At 51.7% G+C, this 27,583-nt stretch overlaps 1 protein-coding gene across 1 annotated transcript in view; it reads right to left on the bottom strand.

The window, feature by feature from the left end:
* Positions 1–23,309, bottom strand: part of LOC128580957 (mucin-16-like) — a 33,381-nt gene extending 10,072 nt beyond the window's left edge. The window contains exons 1-3 of the mRNA XM_053583425.1: positions 11,858–23,309; positions 5,353–5,466; positions 1,350–2,120 (exon numbers count right to left, since the gene is read on the bottom strand). Of these exons, the coding sequence (XP_053439400.1) occupies positions 1,350–2,120; positions 5,353–5,466; positions 11,858–23,309 (12,337 nt within the window). The remainder of the gene's footprint in view (positions 1–1,349; positions 2,121–5,352; positions 5,467–11,857) is intronic.
* Between the last annotated feature and the right edge of the window lie 4,274 nt (positions 23,310–27,583).

Below are 27,583 nucleotides of genomic sequence, written 5' to 3'. Positions count from 1 at the left end.
CCACGAGATCATTGTCTTTGATTCATGTGGGGACATGATCAGTGTTGGAAAAGTTGTACTAGTTTCTGTCTTATAACTAGTAACCAGTGAGGTTGGCATGTCTGGCACACCAGCTAAAATAGTTTTTGAAATGGCTAGACTGGATTCTGCCCCAGGACTGGTAGCTGTTGAAGGTGTGGTATATGACTTACTATGGGAAAAACTTGGAGTTGTCCCAGTAACAGTTGGGCTATTCTCTGTAGGATAGGTAATGAATGAGACTCTTCTATCTGGCTCACCAGGGGAGACAGTAAAAGAAGTACCAACAGAATTAGCTTCTTTCCCAGGATCAGTGACCAATGAGGTTGTCGTCTCCATTAGACTAGATGTAGCAGTCAGAGTTGGAAACATACTGGTTTCTGCCCTGGAACTAGTGACCAGTGAAGTCACCAGCTCTGGAAATCTAGGGAAGACAGTCTGAGTTGGAATGATTGTTTGTGCCTGAGGATGGGTGACCAATGAGGCTGTGGTCTCTGGCTCATGCAGGGACTCAGTCAATGTTGGAAAAGTTGTACTGTTATCTATTCCAGTGGTAGTGACCTGCGAACTCACCAGATCTGCTACACCAGGTGAGATGTTCATAGTTGAAACAGTTGAACTGACTTCTGCCCCAGGATGGTTGATACATGAAGCTGTGGTATCCAGTTGACCTGAAGAGACAGTCAGAGTTGGAATAGTTGTTCTTGTCTGTGTCCCAGAACTAGTGGCCAGTGAGGTCACTATCCCTGATACACTAGTCAAGGTCATCAGAGTTGGAATGGCCAAACTGGCGTCTGTCCAGGCATGGGTGACCAAGGAGGCTGTGGTGTCTAGTTCACCAGGAGAAAGAGTCAGAGATGGAAGAGCTATATTGTTGTCTGTCCCAGAAATAGTGACCTGTGAGGTCACCATATCTGGAACACCAGTCATAGTTGAAGCAGATGAACTGGCTTCTGCTCCAGGTCTGGTGGCCATGGAAGGTGTAGTATCAGCTTCACAATGGGAGAAATTAGGGGCTGTCCTGGGAACTGTTGTGCTGGTCTCTGCAGGATGAGTGACCCATGAAGCTGTGGTCTTTGGCTCATGCAAGGACACAGTCCATGTTGGAGAAGTTGTACTGGTATCTATCCCAGTGGTAGTGACCTGTGAAGTCACCAGATCTGCTACACCAAGTGAAATAGTTGTAGTTGAAACAGTTGAATCAGCTTCTGCCCCAGGACTGGTGGCCATTGAAGTTGTGGTGTCTGAATCATTATAGGAAATATTTGGGATTGTCCTTGAAACAGTTGGTCTTTTCTCCACAGAATGGATGACCCATGAGACTGTTGTACCTGGCTTACTAGGGGAAACAGTCAGGGTTTGAACACCTGGGCTGGTCTCTGCCCCAGAACTAGTGTCCAGTGAGGTTACTGACCCTGGCACACTAGGAGAGACAGTCAAAGTAAGAATGGAATAACTGGTCTGTGAACTGGGATGGGTGACCTCTGAAGCTGTGGTCTCTGGTTCATCTGGAGAATCTGTTGGAGTAACCATACTTGTCTCTGCCACAGGACTAGTAGTCATTGAGGTCACTGTATCTGGTACATCACGGGAAGCAGCTGGAGTTGGGACAGCTGTACTGACTTCTGCATCAGGACTGGTGGTTGTTGACGGAGTGGTGTATGATTCACTGTAGGAAACATTTAGTGTTGCCTTGGAAATAATTGAGGTGGTTTCTATGGGTTGGGAGATCCATGAGACTGTTGTGTTCAGCTCACCAGAGGAAGCAATTTGAACAGTTGGACTTGTCTCTGCCCCAGAATTGGGTACCAGTGGGACTGTGGTCTCTGGTTCTCTATTGAAAACAGTTGGGGTTATCCTGGGAATACCTGTGCCAGTCTCTGTTTCAAGTCTGGTGGCCAATGAGGTTGTCATCTCTGAAACATCAGGGGAAACACCTGGGGTTGTGGTAGTCATTCCTGCTGTGCTTGTGGTAGATGTTTGCACTGATGTCTTGAGGAAAGTCAGTGTTCTTGAGGTAGATGTGTAGACTCTGGCGGTCAGGGTGGCTGCAGTGATGGTCTTTAGAGCTGTGGCAGTAGTCTCTGCTCTTTCTGTTCCTCCTATGGGTAGTCCCATGAATTGGGAAGAAAAAGACAGAAAATCAGAGATCCTACTTTGGCAATGTCATGCAGCTGTGGCATGGTAGTGTAGTATGACTGGTAGTGTGGGATGACAGGTAGTGTGGGATGACAGATAGTGTGGAAATTTGAGTAAAATTCTGTCTTCATCCTAAACACATATTCTTAACCACTGCCTGATATTAATTCTCTAGCTGAATTTCAGGATCTTGTGGGAAAGGCAGAATGGAAAGAGAAGGAAGTGAGGGAAAAAATGCCCATCTAAAAGGAAGGATTTTAATAAGCATTGTTTACTTCAGTGGTTCTAAACAAGAGGTAGTTTTGTTCCCAGGGGATGCTTAGCAATGTCTGGAAACATTTTTGGTTGGCACAACTGTGTGTGGGTGGGGGAGTGCTCCTAGCATTTAGAGGCCAGGGGTGCTGCTAAACATCTTATAATGCTCAGGAAAGCCCCTGCCATAAAACATGACTTGCTCAAAATATCAGTAGTGCTGAAGTTGAGAAACCCAGATCTACAGGAAAAAACGAGCCAACAGATACTGTTGGCTATCTCTCATAAATTTTGTTGTTTAAGTACTGGTTATCGTGTGAAGCCCAGCAATCCCTTTTCTGGTGACTTAGATGTGGCTAACGCTGTCAATGCCCGACTCCATCCCATTCGTGTTCACTGTAGAATATAGGCAGTCCCCAGTTTACAAACATCTGGCTTACATACAACTTATATACAAATTCAACTTAAGAATAAACCTACAGCACCTATCTCATTCATAATCCAGGGACTACCTGTGTGGTGACTCCAAAGGGTTCCTATTATAGCTCCTATGACTCCATACCTAAGGGCTTTCTCTCAGTCTGCATGAGGGACAGGATGGAAGCGCTGAGGGGTCATCACCTCCAGGAGTAAGCAGCTTACAGCTAGTGAAAGAACGGAGTTGGATGATAAATACCCCAGCCACCTCACCTCTTGGATATGACAATGCTAATTTGTTCTATGCTGTGTCCCAGAAGTTCCTGGTGGGAAGGACACTCCATTGCTCTTACCTGTGGCCTGCTCATGAATGCACCTTGCATTAACTTCCTTTCCTTTTCCTTTCTGTATCCTTTACCAGTGCTTCCTGGCAGCATCCCCTATCTAACATAAACTACTTGTCTCCACAACCTTGAATCAAAGTCTGCTTCTGGAGATATGTGGGTCACAGGATAAGACTAATAAGCTGACTGGAAATGACTCTGTCCAAAGCCCAGATCTTGCAAAATCCTCCAAAATGAGCTAATAAAATAGTCCAGAGTCTACTTGGGAGTAAGTTAACATATATGAGAAGCCTTAAGCTTTTAGCCACCCTGTGAGCAGGACCCCTTGCTGTATACATCTGTACCTTTTAAACTCTCATGCAGAACCATAGTACTGTGAAATGTTAGTAGGTAAAGATCCTTCAGAGGAAAAGATTATAAAGTCAAATAATTGTATTAAACCCCGATTTGAACAAAGTTATTTGAACAAGTTTCCTTACAGCTGGATTTCTCAGAGCTTATGTATGCTATGACTCCCTATGAAGAAACAACATATTTATGAATTATTTTTGCCTCCCAGACATCCCTGGGTTTCACTTCTCTGTGTCCCTCTGCATGCTGCTTTCCATTCTATTCAGAATGTCTTCATTAACTCCCTCTATCTTCCTGGTAAGCTCCTACTCATCAACACATTGTACCCCACATATGCATGGATGTATTCATGATCTATATGTCTATGACTTAATAAAAAAAAAACCAATTCAAATATTACTTCCTCCAAGAAGTCTTCCTTCTACAATTCCAGTATATCTTCATCACATACTTTTAGAGTTACATCATAATTATTTTATTTCTTTGATGTCTCTCCTACTGAATTGAATGTTCCATAGGTACAAAGTATTTTTTTTTTTTTTTTTTTTTAGAGACAGAGTCTTACTTTATCACCCTAGGTAGAGTGCTATGGCATCACAGCTCACAGCAACCTCTAACTCCTGGGCTTAAGTTATTCTCTTGCCTCAGCTTCCCATGTAGCTGGGACTACAGGTACCTGCCACAGTGCCCAGCCATTTTTTGTTGCAGGTTGGCTGGGGCCGGGTTTGAACCCACCACCCTTGTTATATGGGGCTGGTGCCCTACTCATGAAGCCCACAGGTGCGGCCCAGGTACAAAATATTTTTGTGAGTGAAAACTAGAGTAGGCTGGTGTCCCTGGGGACTTGTGTGGGAAAGTGGCCCCAGGCCTCAGCCCTTCCGCTGTGATACATGCCTAAGGTGGTGGTGGTGGAGTTGGAATGTCCAGCAGAATAGATGAGAAATAGTCTTAGAAATGCCTAGAGATCAGCAGCTTAGAGACACGATAAAAATAAAGCAACTGATAATTATCCTGCAGCTGTAGCCATCTAACCTGTAGGCTGTAACTTTCCCTTGTTAAATCCAACCCAAAGTATTCTTTAATCTGTAAGTTAGTGTTCCTCTGTCCTTCAGCCTGATAGCTTTCTTCCTTGAACAAAAGACTTCCTATTTAATTGAAACACGAAAAACTATTACCTTTTTACCTTTTTGCTTTGTATATGCATGGCCCCAAATCCCTAATAAAAGGCCTTGAATATTCTGCTTGAGAGGGCACCTGTTAGCCTTACCAGGGGCTGAGATGGTGTCATCTCTCCAGGTCAAAAGACTGTGTGTGTGTGTGTGTGTGTGTGTGTGTGTGTGTGTAAGTAAATTTCACAGTGCCTTGCCAGACCCCAGGTGGTCAGGTAAAGTCCTTGTATAGAAGGATTCCCAGTCTGCCATGCTGCAGCTTCATTCCTGGGTTGTAACATTTTAATCTGTGCATCCTCATTTTATAGCATAGTCTCTTAAACCCATATTTTTGTGGGTGAAAACTAGAGTAGGATGGTGTCCCTGCCTACTCTAAAACCATATTAGGTTATTAATATGTATTTTTGGAATTCAGTTAAACTAGATCAAATTTATGAAGTTGACATACTGGACTTCAAGCAAAGCTCATCCAGCATGCTGTGAGGGACAGAAAAGTGGTGGTATCCACCTGGGGACCATTAGGCAAAGGTCCAGCTCAGACAGGGAAACCCATCATAGCCACACACAAGTCTCTCTTTAAAGAAAGCAAGTGTTTTGTCTCTCTGGAGCAGAAAATGTGGTCACAAGTGGAATTACTGAGGAGTAAGCAAAGTTCCACCTACCTCTGGTGCTAGCAGGTGATGTGGATGCTAGAGGTCCCTTGACTGGCCCTAAGGTACCTCTATGTGCTGCTTCACTGGGTATCTTTGTGATGTGTTCTATATGACCATCAGTTCCTGCAGGTGAAAATGGAGAAGAAAACTGGGGTAACTTGTCTAAAACAGTGATTTTTCAACCAGCGTGCCATGGGAGGAACTTAGGTGTGTTGCAAAAGATTTTAAAAAGCATTAATTAAATTATTTTTTAAAGAAGTTTAAAGCTCAGTAAGTATGTTATTTTTTCTTACTCTTTTGTTAGATCAACAAAATTTAAGTGTGACACAGAAATTTAACTATAGGTTTAAGTATGCCATGGAGAAAAGCACTGTCTTAACAGATCCAATTAATTAACCCTACAATACTCCTGATCTCAGGTCCCTGTGTATGAACTTGAGCTGAGACAATGTGCTGTAAGTGACCATACTGGTCCATAGATCCATCCATTTACTCACATATGCTTCCATCCCCTCTTTCCTTCATTCCTATATCTGACCATCTATTTTTCCTTTTATCCTTTCTTCTTACCATACATCCTTCGTTTCATCTTTCTTCCCTTCATTTTCTTCGATCTATATTTCTGTCAGTCCTCCCTCCTACCTACCCTTCCTTTTCATTCTTCCTTCTATCATCTATCTTTCCTTTTACTCATCCCTCCTTTCTTCTGTTCATCCAAATTTTCATTCTTCCTTTCATTTTTCCATCCTCCCACGTACACTTCTATCTTCTCACCATCTCACTCATCACTTCCTTACTGAACACCAATGATACACTTCTGAGCTACATTTTAACACAAGACTTAATATCCATCAGTGTGTCTAAGCTTATTGTGAATCATAAAACTATTTGGGGAAAAGGAATCAAACATTTTGGAATTTAGTTAAACTAGATCAAATCCCACTATAGACACTATCTAGTGAAACACGAGTTGGGGTAGTTGGAGGACTTCTTAGGACTTGTGCCAAGAATAAAAGTTGGGGCCAAATTCAACCTTTTCAGAGGAATGAAATTCCCAAGAGGTTCCTTTTATAATCTACTAAAGTCGTGGAACTAGTGTTTCTTTCTTCTGTATTTGGGTGCATCTCAACTCTTTGGTACTTTGTTCCTTCATTTTTTTTTTTTTTTTGTATTTGAGGATATATCTATATTTCACCATTAAAAGTATTGTGAATAAATCACAGTAAAAATAATAAGTAAAAAGCAAATCAAGGAATGCAATGCAGATCCTGCGATGTAGTCTCCATGCTTTTGACATAATTCACATTAGCTAATGACATTATGAAAAGCTGTACCATGATTCTTTCAATTGATGCAGAAAAAGCTTTTGATAATATCCAGCATCCCTTCTTGATCAGAACACTTAAGAAAATTGGTATAGAAGGGACATTTCTTTGTGTCGTTTTTTTTTTTTGTAGAGACAGAGTCTCACTTTATTGCCCTTGGTAGAGTGCCGTGGCCTCACACAGCTCACAGCAACCTCCAACTCCTGGGCTTAGGCAATTCTCTTGCCTCAGCCTCCCAAGTAGCTGGGATTACAGGCACCCGCCACAACGCCCGGCTATTTTTTGGTTGCAGTTTGGCCGGGGCCGGGTTTGAACCCACCACCCTCGGCATATGGGGCCGGCGCCCTACCCGCTGAGCCACAGGCGCCGCCCAGAAGGGACATTTCTTAAACTAGTAGAGGCCATCTACAGCAAACCCACAGCCAATATCGTATTGAATGGAGTTAAAGTGAAATCATTTCCACTTAGATCAGGAACCAGGCAAGTTTTCCCATTGTCTCCATTGCTCTTTAACATTGTAATGGAAGTTTTAGCCATTGCAATTAGGGAAGAAAAGGCGATCAAGGGTATCCACATAGGGTCAGAAGAGATCAAACTTTCACTCTTCTCAGATAATACGATCGTATATCTGGAAAACACTAGGGATTCTACTACAAAACTTTTAGAAGTGATCAAGGAATACAGCAATGTCTCAGGCTACAAAATCAACACCCATAAATCTGTAGCCTTTATATATACCAACAATAACCAAGCCAAAAAAAGTCAAGGACTCTATTCCTTTCACAGTGGTGCCAAAGAAGATGAAATATTTGGGAGTATACCTAACAAAGGACATGAAAGATCTCTACAAAGAGAACTACGAAACTTTAAGAAAAGAAATAGCTGAAGATGTCAACAAATGGAAAAACATACCATGCTCATGGCTGGGAAGAATCAACATTGTTAAAATGTCTATACTACCCAAAGCAATATATAATTTTAATGCAATTCCTATTAAAGCTCCATTGTCATATATATTTTTTCTTTTTTTGTAGAGACAGAGTCTCACTGTACCACCCTCTGGTAGTGTGCCATGGCGTCAAACGGCTCACAGCAACCCCCAACTCTTGGGCTTACGTGATTCTCTTGCTTCAGCCTCCCAAGCAGCTGGGACTACAGGCACCCGCCACAACGCCCGGCTAATTTTTTGTTGCAGTTTGGCCAGGGCTGGGTTTGAACCCACCACCCTTGGCATAAGGGGCCGGCGCCCTACTCACTGAGCCACAGGCGCCGCCCTCCATTGTCATATTTTAAAGATCTTGAAAAAATAATACTTTGTTTTATATAGAATCAGAAAAAACCTCGAATAACCAAAACATTACTCAGCAATAAAAACACAGCCGGAGGAATCACGCTACCAGACCTGAGACTGTTCTGTAAATCAATAGTGATCAAAACAGCATGGTATTGGCACAAAAACAGAGAAGTAGATGTCTGGAACAGAATAGAGAACCAAGAGATGAATCCAACTACTTACTGTTATTTAATCTTTGACAAGCCAATTAAAAACAATCAGTGGGGAAAAGATTCCCTATTTAACAAATGGTGCTGGGTGAACTGGTTGGCAACCTGTAGAAGATTGAAACTGGACCCACACCTTTCACCATTAACTAAGATAGACTCTCACTGGATAAAAGATTTAAACTTAAGACATGAAACTATAAAAATACTTGAAGAAAGTGCAGGGAAAACTCTTGAAGGAATCAGCCTGGGTGAATATTTTATGAGGAGGACTCCCCAGGCAATTGAAGCAGTATCAAAAAAACACTACTGGGACCTGATCAAACTAAAAAGCTTCTGCACAGCCAAAAACATAGTAATTAAAGCAAGCAGACAGCCCTCAGAATGGGAGAAAATATTTGCAGGTTATACCTCCTATAAAGGTCTAATAACCAGAATCCACAGAGAACTCAAACGGATTAGCAAGAAAAGAACACGTGATCCCATCTCAGGGTGGGCAAGGGACTTGAAGAGAAACTTCTCTAAAGAAGACAGATGCAAAATCTACAAACACATGAAAGAAAGCTCATCATCCTTAATCATCAGAGAAATGCAAATCAAAACTATTTTGAGATATCACCTAACCCCAGTAAGAGTACCCACATAACAAAATCCTCAAACCAGAGATGTTGGCATGGATGTGGAGAAAAGGGCACACTTCTACACTGCTGGTGGGAATGCACACTAATACGTTCCTTCTGGAAGGATGTTTGGAGAACACTTACAGACCTAAAAATAGACCTGCCATTCAATCCTATAATTCCTTTACTAGGTTTATACCCAGAAGACCAAAAATCACAGTATAACAAAGACATCTTTACCAGAATGTTTATTGCAGCCCAATTCATAATCACTAAGTCATTGGAAGAAGCCCAAGTGCCCAACGACCCACGAATGGACTAGCAAATTGTGGTACATGTATACCATAGAATATTATGCAGCCTAAAGAAAGATGGAGACTTTACCTCTTTCATGTTTACATGGATGGAGCTGGAACATATTCTTCTTAGCAAAGTATCTCAGGAATGGAAGAAAATGTATCCAATGTACTCAGCCCTACTATGAAGCTAAATTATAGCTTTCACATGAAGGCTACAACCCAGTTTGATGAGAATATTTCAGATTGTATATGAAACCAGCACATTGTACCTGTTGATTACACTAATGTACACAGCTATGATTTAACAATAAAAAAAAAGAAAAACTGTACCAATGACTGTTTAACCAAAAGATTATGTTTTGTTTTTTCTTTTTAGAGACAGAGTCTCACTTTGTCACCCTCAGTAGAGTGCTGTGGCACCACAGCTCACAGCAACCTCCAGCTCTTAGGCTCAGGCGATTCTCTTGCTTCAGCCTCCCGAGTAGCTGGGACTACAGGTGCCCGCCACAATGCCTGGCTATTTTTTTGTTGCAGTTTGGGTGGGGCTGGGTTTGAACCCGCCACCCTTGGTATATGGGATCAGTGCCCTACTCACTGAGCCATAGGTGCTGCCCTCTTTTTTTTTTTTTTTTTTTTTAATCATCACTTTTCTTTTGCTTATATCTTGCTTGGACCTTTTGTTCTTTTTTTTTTCTTTCTTGAGACAGAATCTTAGTATGTCACCCTTGGTAGAGTGCTGTGGCATCATAGCTCACAGCAACCTCAAATTCTTGGGCTTAAGCAATTGTCTTGCCTCAGTCTCCCAAGTAGCTGGGACTGCAGGCATCTGCTGCAATGCCTGGCTGTATTTCTTTTTCATTAAAGCAAATCAAAACTGACGGGCTATTTTTTTATTGTTGTTGTGGTTGTCATTGTTGTTTAGCTGGCCTGGGCCAGGTTTTAACCTGCCAGCCTTTGTGTATGTGGCTGGCGTTGTCCTATGGGTGCGGAGGTGGACCTTTTGCTCTTCATATAGAAACATATCCAATTGAAAGGGTGAAATCCTGCCCCGTATATGTATTATCTAGTGTTTTCTCTACTGCTTTTTTTTTAATTACTATTTTTTTTTATTAAATTATAGCTGTGTACAATAATGCAATCGTGAGGTACAATGTGCTGGTTCCATATACAGTCTGAAATATTTTCACTGAACTGGTTAACATAGCCTTCATGGCATTTTCTGAATTATTGTGTTCAAACCCTTATACTCTATACTTACTGCTTTATACTTCACTGATACTCTCATCTCCAAGGACCTCTACATTGCAAAGGACTTCTCATCTCATTCAAATTTGGCTAATCTGTAGTATTTGACATAACTTACCTCTCTCTCCTTTCTAAAATTGCCCCTTCTTATGGTTTCTGTGATATCAGAACCTCTTGTTTTTCTACTACCTCTCTGATCACTGCTGCTTAGTATAGGAGCATGGATTCGTAATGACATGAAGTTGGTCCTTACTCTAGTTCAGTCACTTATTAGCTTTATGACCTTAAGAAAATTATTGAGTCACCCTCTACCTCAATTTCCATATCTCCAAAATAAGCTTATAATGAATTCTACATCAAAGAATATCACAATGAGGATCAAATAACTACATAAAACAATACTTTACCTACAATAAGAGCTGTATAAAAATTCACTGTAATTATTATTGTCATCATCATTACTTAGTAATAATACTAGAGCACCAATCATGATATTATAATGATTCAATTATGATGCTTCCAATACTTGCTTTTGTATACTTCTTCGTGCCAATACATGGAAGTGAAATTAGAGCAACAGATTTTTGCCAAAAAAACATTTGCAGCACAGGAATATACTAAAAACTCATACCTTTATTACCTTTTCAAAAGGGGAGATTTATTATGAGACTGCAAGAATGGGATTATAAAGATTATAGGACTTTACTAGTCAATTATGTTAAAGGAGAAGAAATTCATAACCACAGGTCACTGTTACTGATTCAACCACTCTGTTATTTTTCAATGTAAAATGGGTAGTAAAGTTGTGCTCAAGGGCTGGACCCAAGTCTCTAAACTATTGCAAATAACCGAGGGATCTCCATTAATGTCACTCTCTATCCCAAGACACTATCTACTGAATGTGTGGTAGCAAAAGAGGTAGTCAAGAGAGGAAAGGGAAGGATAGTTGAAGGATCAATGATCTGAAAGGCTAAATATAAAAGGAAGGAAATTTGCATAGTTGACTATGGAGACCCAAATTTTATCTTCCTTCACAGGAAGATAAAAATAGACTTCCACAAACAAGAAAAAGCAGCACAACTGGAAGTGGGATGTGTACTACAGAAAGACCTGCTAGACACGGAGCAGGATATTGAAATGGAAGTTGAAGATACTGAATTCACCAGGTCACAAATGAGAAGGAGAGCCATCTGGGAATGTGGAAAAGACAGGAGAAGGAGAGGTGATGGCACACAAAGGGAGCAGGGAAGAGACAGAGCTAGTTTATTCCACATGGTGAAGACTCGATCATGAGCCCTCCTGAAGCCCTGGGCACTGAGGTTTGATCCCTCTGACTGTGGAAATCCCTGGCTCCCTGTCGATTAAGGCTTTTACAAGGGGGGTGTGGTTGATGGCTCCAAGTGATGCAGAACTGGGAAAATCTGTTTGGGTCTCCATAGTCAACTATGCAAATTTTGAGGTGCTTGCAGAGGCAAGGAGCTCAGTGATGGGGACTGTGGTGGCACTGCATGAACTGTGCACTTACCTAGGCCTGAGGTGGGTATGGTGCCCAAATCTTCCCTGGTGGAGATAGCAGCCACTGGAGATGTGACCATGAATGTCTCCTGGTCACCTGGGCCAGAGGACGGGGATCCACGTCCCAAGCTTGGGGTTCTGACGTGGGTGACAGTGGTGTGTGCGGAAGGAGGCCCTGCTCCTGTACGTGCAGGTGCTTCAGGAATGGCCTGCGTGTCGTGCATGGAGCTGGTGAAACTCGGAGGTGAGCTGGCTCCAGGTGTGTGGCTCGCACCCAGCATGTGGAACGTTGTGGCCAGGCCAGAGGTGGGAAGGGAGGTCTTGGGAGGAGCAGCGGAGGGGGCTCTTTCTGGGAATGTGGAAGGGACAGGAGGAGGAGAGGTGATGGCAGGCGAGGACAGCAGGAAAGAGACAGAGCTGGTTTCCCCCATAGGGGGATGAGTGGTCTGTGAGTCCTCTTGAGGCTCTGTGCTCCCTGGAGTGGTCCCCTCTGATTGTGGAAATCCTTGGCTCTTTGTCGACTGAGGCCCTTGCCAGGAGGGTGTGCTTGATGGCTCTCCGGTAAGGCTACACAGCGAAGCAGACTCAGGGAAACCTGTGTGGGTTTTGATGGTCACTTGTGCAGATGGTGAGGTGGCAGGGGAGGCAAGGAGCTCGGCGATGGTTCCTGGGGTGACACTGGGTGACTCTGTGGACTTCCCCAGGCCTGAAGTAAGTCTGGTGCCTGAGGACGCAGTGTCTGTCCTGGAGATGTGAGTAGTAGCTGCAGTGGGTACGTGGGAGAGGACACTGCTTGTGGCTGTCACCCAGGCGGTCTCCTGGGAGGAGCTACTTTCTTGGAATGTGGAGGTCAGGGGTGAAATTGGCTGTGTTTGAATTTGAGTCGCCTGAGAAATGTGCGTGGGAAAAGTGGAGGGCATAGAATCTTCCCCAGTGGAGGTGATGACCAGCACAGACGTGGCCTTGGATGTCTCTGAGCCCATTGGGAAAGGGGAATGGGTTGCATGTGCCACACTGCTGGTCTCCTTGTGGGTGGCGACTGTGTGGGTGGAATGACTCACTGCTTCCATGCTGGCCATGCTGCTGTCCGTGGCCAAGAGCTCACGGGAGGAGCTGCTGAAGTTTGGACGTGCAGTGGTCCTATGTGGCGGGCTACTGCCCAAGCTGTCTAAGGTGGGCAGCAAGGCAGAGGTGAGGAGGGAAGTCATGGGAAGAGGCGAGGTGGGGGTTCTGTCTCCCAAGGTGGAGGCCATAGGGGAAGGTGAGGTTCCGGCAGCTGAAGGTCGCAGGGTTGGAGCAGGGCTGGTTCCTGCCACAGGGCCAGGTCTGGTCCACGAGGCGGTGTCTGGAGTCCAGCTCACTAGAGTGCTAGTGGGTGAGTGTGGAAATCGCTGAGACCCGGTGAGGGAAGTCCCTCTGCAGGGGGATTTGGTTCGTGTGTCCGAGTCTAGGACCTCCTGTGATGTGGACCCGGGAGCACCTGTTGGGGTGGCAGTGGTCCCCTGTATGGATGCCTTCATGAGAGGGGCGGTCAAGGGCTGGGTGGTCATTGGTGTTAGGACGCGAAATGATGCTGTGGACCTCTGCTGGCCTGAGTTGGACATGGTGGCGGAGGAGATGGCTGCCGGCACAGAGATTTCAGTGGTGGCCCGCGCAGACCCAGCAGAAAGGACAGTGCTTGTCTGTGGGGTTCCAGACAGGGTGTCCTGAGAAGAGCTGGTCTCTTTTTGTGCGGAGCCCAGGGGTGACCTTGGCTCCGTTGGAACATATCCGATCCCGGAGATTTGGCCAGCTGCTGTGGAAGGAGTGAAATCTTCCCTGGTGGAGATAGCAGCCATTGGAGATGTGACCCCGGATGTGTCCCGGTCACCTGGACCAGAGGACGGGGATCCACATCCCGAGCTTGGGGTCCTGATGTGGGTGACCACGGCGTGTGCTGAAGGAGGCCCTGCTCCTGTACTTGCAGGTGCTTTAGGAGTGGCCTGCATGTCGTGCGTGGAGCTGCTGAAACTGGGATGTGAGCTGGCTCTAGGTGTGTGGCTCGCGCCCAGCATGGGCAAGGTTGTGGCCAGGCCAGAGGTGGGAAGGGAGATCACCGGAGGAGCAGAGGAGAGGGCCCTGTCTGGGAATGTGGAGGAGACAGGAGAAGGAGAGGCAATGGCAGGTGAGGACAGCAGGGAAAAGGCAGACCTGGTTTCCCCCACAGGGGAATGAGTGGTTTGTGAGCCCCCCTGAAGCCCTGTGCTCCCTGGAGTGGTTCCCTCTGACTGTGGAAATCCCTGGCTGCTTGTTGACTGAGGCCTCTGCCAGGAGGGTGCACTTGATGGCTCCCTGGGAGGGCAACCCAGCAATGCAGACCCAGGGGGATGAATGTGGTTCGTGATGGTCACTTGTGCAGATGGTGAGGCAGCAGGGGAAGTGAGGAGCTTGGCGGTGGTTCCTGGGGTGATGCCAGGTGACTCTGTGGACTTCTCAGGGCCCAAGGTGGGTCTGGTGCCTGAGGAGGCAGCATCTGTCCCAGAGATGTGAGTAGTAGCTACAGTGGGTACCTGGGAGAGGACACTGCTTGTGGCTGTCACCAAGGCGGTCTCCTGGGAATATCTAATTTCTCGAAATGCAGAAGTCAGGGGTGATGTTGGCTGTGTGTGAAGTTTGGTCGCCTGATAGATGTGTGCGGGTGAAGTGGAGGGTGTGGAATCTTCCCTAGTGGAGGTAATGACCTTCAGAGAGGTGGCCTTGGATTTCTCTGAACCCACTGGGAAAGGGGAATGGGATGTGTGTCCCGCACTGGCTGTCTCCATGTGGGTGGCGACTGTGCGCGTGGAAGGACTCACTGCTTCCAAGAAGGCCGTGATGCTGTCTGTGGCCAGTAGCTCACCGGAGGAGCTGCTGAAGTTTAGATGTGCACTGGTCCCACAACATGGGCTACTGCCCAAGTTCTCTAGGGTGGGCAGCGAGGTAGAGGTGATGAGGGAAGTCACGGGAGGAGTGGAGGTGGGGATGCTGTCTCCCATGGTGGAGGCCACAGCTGAAGGCCGCAGGGTCAGAGCAGGGTTGATTTCTGTTACAGGGCCAGGTTCGGTCCATGATGCGGTCTCCGGAGCCCAGCTCACAAGAGTGCTGGTCAGCGAGTATGGAAGTGGCTGAGACCCGGTCAGGGGAGTCCCTCCCCGGGGGGATGTGGTTGGTGTGTCTGAGGCCAGGGCCCCCTGTGACGTGGATCCAGGAGCACCCGTTGGGGTGGTGGTGGTCCCCTTTGCAGATGCTGTCATGAGAGGGGCGGTCAAGGGCTGGCTGGTCATTGGTATTCTCATGCGAGGCAACGCTGTGGACCTTTCCTGGTCTGAGTCAGATGTGCTGGCAGAGGAGATGGCTGCCGGCACGGGGACCTCAGTGGTGGCCTGCATGGTCCCAGCAGAATGGACAGTGGTTGTCTGTGGGACAGAAGACAGGGCGTCCTGAGAAGAGCTGGTCTCCCTCTGTGCAGAGGCCAGGAGTGAACATGGCTCCGTTGGAACATGTCCGGTCCCAGAGGTTTGGCCTGCTGCTGTGGAAGAAGTGGAATCTTCCCTGATGGAAATGGCAGCCAGTGGAGATGTGACGCTGGATGTTTCCTGGTTACCTGGGCCAGAGTACTGGGATCCATGTCCCGAGCTCGGGGTCCTCACTTGGGTGACTGCAGCATGTGCGGAAGGAGGCCCTGATCTTGTACGTGCAAGTGCTTCAGTAGTGGTCCGCATGTTGTGCGTGGAGCCGCTGAAACTGGGAGATGAGCTGGCTCCAGGTGTGTGGCTCACGGCCAGCGTGTGCAAGGTTGTATCCCGGACTAAGGTGGGAAGGGAGGTCACAGGAGGACCAGAGGAGGGGGCCCTGTCTGGGAATGTGGAGGAGACAGGAGAAGGAGAGGCGATGGCAGGCGAGGACAGCAGGGAAGAGACAGAGCTGGTTTCCTCCATAGGGGGATGAGTGGTCTGTGAGTCCTCCTGACGCCCTGTATTCCCTGGAGTGGTCCCCTCTGATTGTGGAAATCCCTGGCTCTTTGTCGACTGAGACCCTTGCCAGGAGGGTGTGCTTGATGTCTCCCCAGGAAGACTCCCACGTGATACAGACCAAGGGGGACCTGTGTGGGTCGTGATGGTCACTTCTGCTGAGGCGGCAGAGGAGGTGAGGAGCTCGGTGGTGATTCCTGGGGTGACGCCCAGTGAGTCGGTGGACTTCCCCAGGCCCGAGGTGGGTCTGGTGCCCAAGGAGGCAGCATCTGTCCCGGAGATGTGAGTAGTAGCTATAGTGGGTACCTGGGAGAGGACACTGCTTGTGGCTTTCACCGACGTGGTCTCCTGGGAATATCTAATTTCTCGGAATGCGGAGGTCAGGGACGATGTTGGCTGTGTGTGAATTTGAGTTGCCTGAGAGATGTGCGCAGGTGAAGTGGAGGGCGTGGAATCTTCTCCAGTGGAGGCGATAACTATCGGAGACTTGGCCTTGGATGTCTCTGAGCCCGCTGGGAAAGGGGAAAGGGATGTGCTTCCCGCACTGGCGGTCCCCGTGTGGGTGGTGACTGTGTGCGTGGAAGGACTCACTGCTTCTGTGCTGGCCTTGATGCCCACCATAGCTGGTAGCTCACGGGAGGAACTGCTGAAGTTTGGACGTGCACTAGTCCCACGTGGTGGGCTGGTGCCTAAGCTATCTAAGGTGGGCAGTGAGGCAGAGGTGAGGAGGGAAGTCACGGGAGGAAGTGAGGTGGGGATGCTTTCTCCCAAGGTGAAGGCCACAGGGGAAGGTGAGGTCCTGGCAGCTGGAGGCTGCAGGGTCCGAGCAGTGCTGGTTTCTACTCCAACGCCAGGTCTGCTCCATGACGCGGTCTCTAGGCCCCAGCTCACAACAGTGCTGGTCAGCGAGTGTGGAAATTGCTGAGACCCGGTCAGGTGTCTCCCTCCCCTGGGGGATGTGGTGGCTGTGTCCGAGGCCAGGGCCCCCTGTAATATGGACCGAGGAGCACCCATTGGGGTGGCAGTGGTCGCCTGTGCAGATGCCGTCATGACAAGGGCAGTCAAGGGCTGGGTGGTCGTTGGTGTTCCTACGCGAGGCGACACTGTGGCCCTCTCCTGGCCTGGCGTCGTGGTTGCAGAGGAGATGGCTGCTGATGGCGCAGAGGCCTTGGTGGTGGCCCACGCGGTCCCAGCAGAATGGACAGTGCTTGTCTGTTGTGCTGCAGACAGGGCGTCCTGAGAGGAGCTGGTCTCTGTCCATATGGAGGCCAGGGGTGAACTAAGCTTCGTTGAAACATGTCCAGTCCCAGAAGTTTGGCCAGAGACTGTGTAAGGAGTGGAATCTTCCCTGGTGGAGATAGCAACCAGTGGAGACGTGACCCCGAATATCTCCCAGTCACCTGGACCAGAGGACGGGGATCCTCGTTCTGAGCTTGGGATCCTGCAGTGGGTGACCGTGGTGTGTACAGAAGGAGGCCCTACTCTTGTATGTGCAGATACTTCAGGAGTGGCCTGCGTGTCGTGCCAGGAGCCGCTGAAATGCAGTGGAGAGCTGGCTCCAGGTTTATGGCTCGCGCCTAGCATGTGCAAGGTTGTGGCCAGGCCAGAGGTGGGAAGGGAGGTCATGGGAGGAGCAGAGGAAGAGGCCCTGTCTGGGAATGTGGAGGAGACAGGAGAAGGAGAGGAGATGACAGGCGAGGACAGCAGGAAAGAGACAGAGCTGGTTTCCTCCACTGGGAGATGAGTGGTCTGTGAGCCCTCCTGAGGCCCTGTGCTCCCTGGAGTGGTTCCCTCTGAGCGTGGAAATCCCTGGCTCCTTTTTGACTGAGGCCCTTGACAGGAGGTTGCACTTGATGGCTCCCTGGTAAGGCTACCCAGCGATGCAGACGTGGGGGGACCTGTGTGGGTCGTGATCACTTGTGCTGATACTGAGGTGGCAGAGTAAGTGAGGAGCTCAGCAATGGTTCCTGGGGTGACGCCGGGTGACTCTGTGGACTTCCCTGGGCGTGAGGTGGGTCTGGTGACTGAGGAGGCAGCATCTGTCCCGGAGATGTGAGTAGTAACTGCAGTGGGTACCTGGGAAACGACACTGCTTTTGGCTGTCACTGAGGCAGTCTCCTGAGAGTAGCTACTTTCTTGAAACGTGGAGGTGAGGGATGATGTTGGCCATGTGTGAATTTGAGTCGCCTGAGAGATGTGTGCAGGTGACATGGAGAGCATGGAATCTTCCCTGGGGGAGGTGATGACCTTCAGAGATATGGCCTTGGATGTCTCTGAGCGCGCTGGGGAAGGGGTATGGGATGTGTCTCCCGGACTTGCGGTCCCCGTGTGGGTGGCGACTGTGCACGTGGAAGGACTCACTGCTTCTGTGTGGGCCATGATGCCCACCATGGCTGGGAGCTCACGGGAGGAGATGCTGAAGTTTGGACTTGCACTGGTCCCACGTGGTGGGCTGGTGCCCAAGTTGTCTAAGGTGGGCAGCGAGGCAGAGGTGAGGAGGGAAGTCACGGGAGGAGGCGAGGTGTAGATTCTCTCTCCCAAGGTGGAGGCCACAGGGAAAGGTGAAGTCCCAGCAGCCAAAGGTCGCAGGGTCAGAGCAGGGCTGGTTTCTGTCCCAGGGCTCGGTCCAGTCCACGACGCGGTCTCCAGGGCCCAGCTCACTAGAGTGCTGGTTGGCAACTGTGGAAATCGTTGAGACCCAGTCAGGGGTCTCCCTCCCCTGGGTGATGTGGTTGCTGCGTCCGAGGCCAGGGCCACCTGTGACATGGACCCGGGAGCACCCATTGGGGTGGCAGTAGTCGCCTGTGCAGATGCCGTCATGACAGGGGTGGTCAAGGGCTGGGTGGTCATTGGTGTTCCAACACGAGGCAACACTGTGGCCCTCTCCTGGCCTGGCATCGTGGTTGCAGAGGAGATGGCTGCTGGTGGTGCAGGGGCCTCAGCGGTGGCCCCCACCATCCCAGTAGAATGGACCTTGCTTGTCTGTTGTGCTGCAGACAGGGCGTCCTGAGAGGAGCTGGTCTCTGTCTGTATGGAGGCCAGGGGTGAACTAAGCTTTGTTGAAACATGTCCGTTCCCAGAGGTTTGGCCAGAGACTGTGGAAGGAGTGGAATCTTCCCTAGCAGCCACAGGAGATGTGACCCTGGATGTTTCCTGGTCACCTGGGCCTGAGAATGAGGATCCATGTCCCGAGCTCAGGGTCCTGGCGTGGGTGACTGCGGTGTGCGCTGAAGGAGGCCCTGCTCTTATAAGTGCAGGTGCTTCAGGAGTGGCCCACGCGTCATGTGTGGAGCTGCTGGAACTGGGATGTGAGCTGGCTCCAGGTGTGTGGCTCACACCCAGCATTTGCAAGGTTGTGGCCAAGCCAGAGGTGGGTAAGGAGGTCACAGGAGGAGCAGAGGAGGGGGCGCTGTCTGGTAATGTGGAGAGGACAGGAGAAGAAGAGGTGATGGCAGGCGAGGACAGCAGGGAAGAGGCAGACCTGGTTTCCATCACAGGGGGATAAGTGGTTTGTGAGTCCTCCTGAGGCCCTGTGTTCCCTGGAGTGGTCCCCTCTGAGCTTGGCACTCCCTGGCTCCCTGTTGACTGAGGCCTTTGCCAGGAGGGTGTGCTTGATGGTTCCCCAGTAAGGCTGCTGTGTGATGCAGACCCGGGGGGACCTGTGTGGTTCTTGATTGTCACTTGTGCCAATGCTGAGACAGCAGAGGAAGTGAGGAGCTTGGTGGTGATTCCTGGGGTGATGCCGGGTGACTCTGTGGACTTCCCCGGGTCTGAGGTGGGTCTGGTGCCCGAGGAGGCAGCATCTGTCCCAGAGATGTGAGTAGTAGCTGCAGTGGGTACCTGGGAGAGGACATTGCTTGTGGCTGTCACCGAGGTGGTCTCCTGGGAGGAGCTATTTTCTTGGAATGCGGAGGTCAGAGGCCACATTGGCTGTGTGTGAAGTTTAGTCACCTGAGAGATGTGTGCGGGTGAAGTGGATGGCGTGGAATCTTCCCCAGTGAAGGTGATGACCTTCGGAGAGGTGGCCTTGGATGTCTCTAAGCCCACTGTGAAAGGGGAATGGGATGCGTGTCCGGCACTGGTAGTCCCCTTGTGGGTGGCGACTGTGGGTGTGGAAGGACTCACTGCTTCTGAGCGGGCTGTGCTGCTGTCCGTGGCTAGTAGCTCACGGGAGGAGCTGCTGAAGTTTGGATGTGCACTGGTCCCATGTGGTGGGCTGGTGCCCAAGATGCCTAAGGTAGGCGGTGAGGCAGAGGTGAGGAGGGAAGTCACCAGAGGAGGCAAGGTGGGGATGCTGATTCCCAAGGTGGAGGCCATAGGGGAAGGTGAGGTCCCAGCAGCCGAAGGCCGCAGGGGTGGAGCAGGGTCGGTTTCTGCCACAGGGCCAGGTGTGGTCCACGACGCTGTCCCCTGAGCCCAGCTCACAAGAGTACTGGTCGGTGAGTGTGGAAGTGGCTGAGACCTGGTCAGGAGAGTCCTTCCCTGGGATGATGTGGTGACTGTATCTGAGGCCAGGGCCTCCTGTGATGTGGACCCTGGAGCACCCATTGGGGTGGCGGCTGGCTCCTGTACAGATGCTGTCATGACAGGGGTGGTCAAGGGCTGGGTAGTCATTGGTGTTCTGATGCCAGGCAACGCTGTGGACCTCTCCTGATCTGTGTCGGATGTCATGGCAGAGGAGTTGATTCCCAGTTCAGGGACCTCAGAGGTGGCCCGTGTGGTCCCAGCAGAATGGACAGGGCTTGTCTGTGGGGTTGTAGACAGAGTGTCCTGAGAGTAGGTGCTCTCCCTCTGTGCAGAGGCCAGGAGTGACGTTGGCTCCGTTGGAACATGTCCGGTCCCAGAGGTTTGGCCAGCTGCTGTGGAAGGAATGGAATCTTCCCTGGTGGAGTCAGCAGCCACTGGAGATGTGATGCTGGATATCTCCCGGTCACCTGGGGCAGAGGACAGGGATCCATGTCCTGAGCTCGGGGTCTTGACGTGGGTGACCGTGACGTGTCCAGAAGGAGGCCCTGCTCTTGTATGTGCAGGTGCTTCAGGAGTGGCTTGCATGTTGTGTGTGGAGACACTGAAATTCAGAGTCGAGCTTGCTCCGGGTGTGTGGCTTGTGCCCAGAATTTCTATGGTTGTGGTCAGGCCAGAGGTGGGAAGGGAGGTCATGGGAGGAGCAGAAGATGGGGCCCTGTCTGGGAATGTGGAGGGGACAGGAGAAGGAGAGGCACTGGCAGGCGAGGACGGCAGGGAAGAGGCAGAGCTGGTTTCCCCCATAGGGGGATGAGTGGTCCGTGAGTCCTCCTGAGGTCCTGTGCTCCCTGGAGTGGTCCCCTCTGAGCATGGAAATCCCTGGCTCCTTGTCGACTGAGGCGCTTGTGAGGAGGGTGTGCTTGATGGCTCCCCGGTAAGGTTACCCAGCGATGCAGACCTAGGGGGACCTATGTGGGTCGTGATGGTCACTTGTGCAGAAGGTGAGGTGGCAGGGGAGGCAAGGAGCTCGGCGGTGGTTCCTGGGGTGACGCCGGGTGACTCTGTGGACTTCCCCGGGCCTGAGGTGGGTCTGGTGCCCAAGGAGGCAGTGTCTGTCCTGGAGATGTGAGTAGTAGCTGCAGTGGGTACCTGGGAGAGGACACTGCTTATGGCTGTCACCCTGGCGGTCTCCTGGGAGGAGCTACTTTCTTGGAATGCGGAGGTCAGGTGCGAAGTTGGCTGTGTTTGAATTTGAGTCGCCTGAAAGATGTGCGTGGGTGAAATGGAGGACGTGGAATCTTCCCTGGGGGAGGTGATGACCATCGGAGATTTGGCCTTGGATGTCTCTGAGCCCGTTGGGAAAGGGGTATGGGATGCGTGTGCTGCACTGCTGGTCCCTGTGTGGGTAGCGACTGTGCGGGTGGAATGAATCACTGCTTCCGTGCTGGCTGTGCTGCTGTCCATGGCCAGGAGCTCATGGGAGGAGCTGCTGAAGTTTGGACATGCAGTGGTCCTACGTGGTGGGCTGGTGCTCAAGCTGTCTAAGGTGGGCAGCAAGGCAGAGGTGAGGAGGGAAGTCACGGGAGGAGGCGAGGAGGGGGTGCTGTCTCCCAAGGTGGAGGCCACAGGGAAAGGTGAGGTCCTGGCCACTGAAGGTTGCAGGGTAGGAGCAGGGCTGCTTTCTGCCACAGGGCCAGGTCTGGTCCTTGATGTGGTGTCTGGAGCCCAGCTCACTAGAGTGCTGGTGTGTGAGTGTGGAAATCGCTGAGACCTGGTGAGGGGAGTCCCTCCTAGGGGGGATTTGGTTCGTGTGTCTGAGTCCAGGACCTCCTGTGACGTGGACATGGAAACACCCACTGGGGTCATTGCAGTCCCCTGTACAGATGCCATTGTGAGAGGGGTGGTCAAGGACTGGGTGGTCATTGGTGTTCTGATGTGAGGCGACGCTGTGGACCTCTGCTGGTCTGAGTCAGATATCGTGGTGGAAGAGATGACTGCTGGTGTGGGGACCTCAGCAGTGGCCTGTATGGTCCCAGCAGAATGGACAGTGCTTGTCTGTGGGGCTGCAGACAGGGCGTCCTGAGAGGAGCTGGTCTCTTTTTGTGTGGAGGTCAGGGGTGACCTTGGCTCCATTGGAACATGTCCGGTCCCGGAGGCTTGGCCAACTGCTGTGGAAGGAGTGGAATCTTCCCTGGTGGAGATAGTAGCCACTGGAGATGTGACCCCAGATGTATCCCAGTCACCTGGTCCAGAGGATGGGGATCCATGTCCCGAGCTTGGACTCCTGATGTGGGTGACCTCAGTGTGTGCAGAAGGAGGCCCTGCTCTTGTACGTGCAGGTGCTTCAGGAGTGGCCTGCGTGTAGTATGTTGAGCCACTGATATTCAGAGTTGAGCTGGTTTCAGCTGTGTGGCTCATGACCAGCGTCTGCAAGGTTATGGCCAGGCCAGAGGTTGGAAGGGAGGTCACCGGAGGAGCAGAGGAGGGGGCCCTGTCTGGGAATGTGGAGGGGACAGGAGAAGGAGAGGCGCTGGCAGGCGAGGACAGCAGGGAAGAGACAGAGCTGGTTTCCACCACAGGGGGATGAGTGGTCCGTGAGTCCTCCTGAAGCCCTGTGCTCACTGGAGTGGTCCCCTCTGATCGTGGAAATCCCTGGCTCCTTGTTGACTGAGGACCCTGCCAGGAGAGTGCGCTTGATGGCTCCTCCGTAAGGCTACCCGGTGATTTAGAACTGGGGGTACCTGTGTGGGTTGTGATGGTCACTTGTGCAGATGGTGAGGTGGCAGGGGAGGCAAGGAGCTCGGTGGTGATTACTGGGGTGATGCCGTGTGACTCTTTGGCCTTCCCTGGGCCTGAAGAGGGTCTGGTGCCTGAGGCGGCAGCATCTGTCCCAGAGATGTGAGTAGTATCCGCAGTGGGTACTTGGGGGAGGACCCTGCTTGTGGCTGTCACGGAGGTGGTCTCTTGGGAGGAGCTACTTTCTGGAAACGTGGAGGTCACGGGCGACATTGGCTGTGTTCGCATTTGAGTCACCTGAGAGATGTGTGTAGGTAACATGGAGAACATGGAATCTTCCCTGGGGGAGGTGATGACCTTCGGAGATGTGTCCTTGGATGTCTCTGAGCCCCCTGGGAAAGGGGAATGGGATGCGTGTCTTGCACTGGTGACTGTGCGCGTGGAAGGACTCACTGCATCTGTGAGGGCCCTGCTGCCCACTGTGGCCGGTAGCTCATGGGAAGAGCTGCTGAAGTTTGGACGTGCAGTGGTCCCACGTGGTGGGCTACTGCCCAAACTGTTTAAGGTGGGCAGCGAGACAGAGGTGAGGAGGGATGTCATGGGAGGAGGCGAGGTGGTGATGCTGTCTCCCAACATGGAGGCCACAGGGGAAGATGAGGTCCTGGCAGCCGAAGGCCACAGGGTTGGAGCAGAGTTGGTTTCTGCCACAGGGCCAGGTCTGGTCCACGACGTTGTCTCCGGAGCCCAGCTCACAAGAGTGCTACTTAGCGAGTATTGAAATGGCTGAGACCCTGTCAGGAGAGTCCCTCCCCAGGGGGATGTGGTTGCCGTGTTCATGGCCAGGGCCCCCTGTGACGTGGACCATGGAGCACCCGTTGGGGTAGTGGCTGTCTCCTGTACAGATACCGTTGTGAGAGGGGCGTTCAGGGGCTGGGTGGTCATGGCTGTTCTGATGCCAGGCGATGCTGTGGACCTCCCCTGGCCTGAGTCGGACGTGGCGGCTGGGGAGTTGATTCCTGGCTCAGTGATCTCAGAGGTGGCCCATGGGGTCTCAGTAGAATGGACAGGGCTTGTCTGTGGGGTTATAGACAGGGCGTCCTGAGAGGAGCTGGTCTCCCTCTGTGCAGAGGCCGGGGATGATGTTGGCTCTGTTGGAACACGTCTGGTCCCAGAGGTTTGGCCAGCTGCTGTGGAAGAAGTGGAATCTTTTCTGGTGGAGATAGCAGGCACTGGAGATGTGACCCCGGATGTGTCCCGGTCACCTGGGTCAGAAGATGGGGTTCCACGTCCTGAGCTCGTGGTCTTGAATTGGGTGACTGTAGTGTGTCCAGATGGAGGCCCTGCTCTTGAGCTATTTTCTTGGAATGTGGGGGGCAGGGGCGAAGTTGGCATTATTTGAATTTGAGTCACCTGAGAGATGTGCACGGATGATGTGGAGGGCATGGAATCTTCCTCGGTGGAGGTGATGATCATCGGAGACGTTGTTTTCGATGTCTCTGAGCCCACTGGGAAAGGGGAATGGGATGTGTGTCCTGCACTGCTGGTCCCTGTGTGGGTGGCGACTGTGCGGGTGGAAGGACGCACCACTTCCGTGCTGCCCATGCTGCCCACCGTGGCTTGTAGCTCACGGGAGGAGCTGCTGAAGTTTGGACGTGCACTGGTCCTACGTGGCAGGCTACTGCCCAAGCCGTCTAAGGTGGGCAGTGAGGCAGAGGTGAGGAGGGAAGTCACGGGAGGAGGTGAGGTGGGGATGCTGTCTCCCAAGGTGGAGGCCACAGGGGAAGGTTTGGTCCCAACAGCCGAAGGTTGCAGGGTTGGAGCAGGGCTGGTTTCTGCCACAGGGCCAGGTCTGGTCCATGACACGGTCTCCGGAGCCCAGCTCACGAAAGTGCTGGTTGGTGAGTGTGGAAATGGCTGAGACCTGGTCAGGGGAGTTCCTCCCCAGGAGGATGTGGTTGGTGTGTCTGAATCCAGGGCCCCCTGTGACATGGATACGTGAGCACCTGTTGGGGTGGCTATGGTCCCCTGTACAAATGCCATTGTGAGAGGGGTGGTTAGGGGCTGGGTGGTCATTGGTGTTCTGACGCCAGGAGATGCTGTGGACCTCCCCTGGCCTGAGTTGGACGTGGTGGCAGAGGAGCCGATTCCTGGCTCAGGGACCACAGAGGTGGCCCGCACGGTGCTAGCAGAATGGACAGGGCTTGTCTGTGGTGTTGTAGACAGGGTGTCCTGAGAGGAGCTAGTCTCTGTCCGTGAGGAGGCCCAGGGTGGAGTTGGCTCCATTAGAACATGTCTGGTCCCAGAGGTTTGGCCAACTGATATGGAAAGAGTGGAATCTACCCTGGTGGAGATAGCAGCCACTGGAGATGTGACCCCAGATGTCTCCTGATCACCTGGGGTAGAAGTCGAGGATCCATGTCCCGAGCTTGGGGTCCTGATGTGGGTGACTGTAGCATGCACGGAAGGAGGCCCTGGTCCTGTACGTGCAGGTGCTTCAGGAGCGGCCTGCGTGTCATGTGTGGAGATGCTGAAATCCAGAGGTGAGCTGGCTCTAGGTGTGTGGCTTGCAGCCAGTGTGTGCAACGTTGTAGCCCGGCCTAAGGTGGGAAGGGAGGTCACCTGATGAGCAGAGGAGGGGGCCCTATCTGGGAATGTGGAGGAGACAGTTGAAGGAGAGGTGATGGCAGGAGAGGACAGCAGGGAAGAGGCTGAGCTGGTTTCCCCCATAGGGGGATGAGTGGTCTGTAAGTCCTCCTGAGGCCCTGTATTCCCTGGAGTGGTCCCCTCTGAGCGTGGAAATCCCTGGCTCCCCATCAACTCAGGGCCTTGCCAGGAGGGTGTGCTTGATGTCTCCCCAGTAAGGCTCTTGTGTGATACAGACCCAAGGGGACCTGTGTGGATTGTGATGGTCACTTGTACCGATGTTGAAGTGGCAGAGGAAGTGAGGAACTCAGCGGTGGTTCCTGGGGTGATGCTGGGTAAGTCTGTGGACCTTCCTGGGCCTGAGGTGGGTCTGGTGCCCGAAGAGGCAGCATCTGTCCTGTAGATGTGAGTAGCAGCTGCAGTGGGTACGTGGGAGAGGACACTGCTCGTGTCTGTCACCGAGGCGGTCTCCTGGGAGGAGCTACTTTCTCGAAACGCAGCGGTCAGGGGCAACGTTGGCCATGTGTGAATTTGAGTCACCTGAGAGATGTGCGCGGGTGACGTGGGGGGCGTGGGATCTTCCCTGGTTGAGGAGATGACCAGCCCAGACGTGGCCTTGGATGTCTCTGAGCCCACTGGGAAAGGGGAATGGGATGTGTGTCCTGCACTGGCGGTCCCTGAGTAGGCAGTGACTGTGCGCATGGAAGGATTCACTGCTTCCGTGCTGGTCCCACGTGGTGGGCTTCTGCCCAAGCTGTCTAGGGTGGGAAGCGAGGCAGAGGTGAGGAGGGAAGTCACGGGAGGAGGCGAGGTGGGGAAGCTGTCTCTCATGGTGGAAGTCACAGGGGAAGGTGAGGTCCCTGCAGCTGAAGGCCGCAGGGTCAGAGCAGGGCTGGTTTCTGCCATAGGGCCAGGTCTGGTCCATGACGTGGTCTCCGAAGCCCAGCTCACAAGAGTGCTGGTCGGCAAGTGTGGAAATGGCTGTGATCCGGTCAGGGGAGTCCCTCCCTGGGGGCATGTGGTTGCTGTGTCCAAGGCCAGGGCCCGCTGTGATGCCGGTCCGGTAGTACCCACTGGGGTGGTGGCTATCTCCTGTACAGATGCAGTCGTGAGAGAGGCATTCAGTGGCTGGGTGGTCATGGGTGTTCTGACGCCAGGCGATGCTGTGAACCTCCCCTGGCCTGAGTCGGACGTGGTGGCAGAGGAGTTGATTCCCAGCTCGGGGACCTTAGAGATGGCCCGCCCTGTCCGTTCTACTGGGGTTGCAGACAGAGTGTCCTGAGAGGAGCTGGTCTCCCTCCGTGTTGTGGCTAGGGGTGATGTTGGCTTTGTTGGAACATGTCTGGTCCCAGAGGTTTGGCCAGCTGCTGTGGAAGGAGTGGAATCTTCCCTGTTGGAGATAGCAGCCACTGGAGATGTGACCCCGGATGTGTCCTGGTCACCTGGGCCAGAGGACGGGGATCCACGTCCCGAGCTTGGGGTCTTGATGTGGGTGACCATGGCGTGTCCGGAAGGAGGCCCTGTGCTTGTACGTGCAGGTGCTTCAGGAGTGGCCTGCGTGTCGTGTGTGGAGCCACTGAAATTCAGAGTTGAGCTGGTTACAGGTGTGCGGCTCGTGCCTAGCGTGTGCAAGGTTGTGGCCAGGCCAGAGGTGGGAAGGGAGGTCACGGGAGGAACAGAGGACAGGGCCCTGTCTGGGAATGTGGAGGGGGCAGGAGAAGGAGAGGCAATGGCAGGCGAGGACAGCAGGGAAGAGGCGGAGCTGGTTTCCCCCATAGGGAGATGAGTGGTCCGTGAGTCCTCCTGAGGCCCTGTGCTCCCTGGAGTGGTCCCCTCTGAGTGTGGAAATCCCTGGCTCCTTGTCGACTGAGGCACTTGCCAGGAGGGTGTGCTTGATGGCTCCC

This window comes from Nycticebus coucang, chromosome 3 (assembly GCF_027406575.1).
Source record: "Nycticebus coucang isolate mNycCou1 chromosome 3, mNycCou1.pri, whole genome shotgun sequence".
In the NCBI taxonomy this organism is placed as follows: Eukaryota; Metazoa; Chordata; class Mammalia; order Primates; family Lorisidae; genus Nycticebus; species Nycticebus coucang.
Note: the sequence above shows the minus strand (reverse complement) of the source record. Positions and strands in the feature narration are given on the sequence as shown.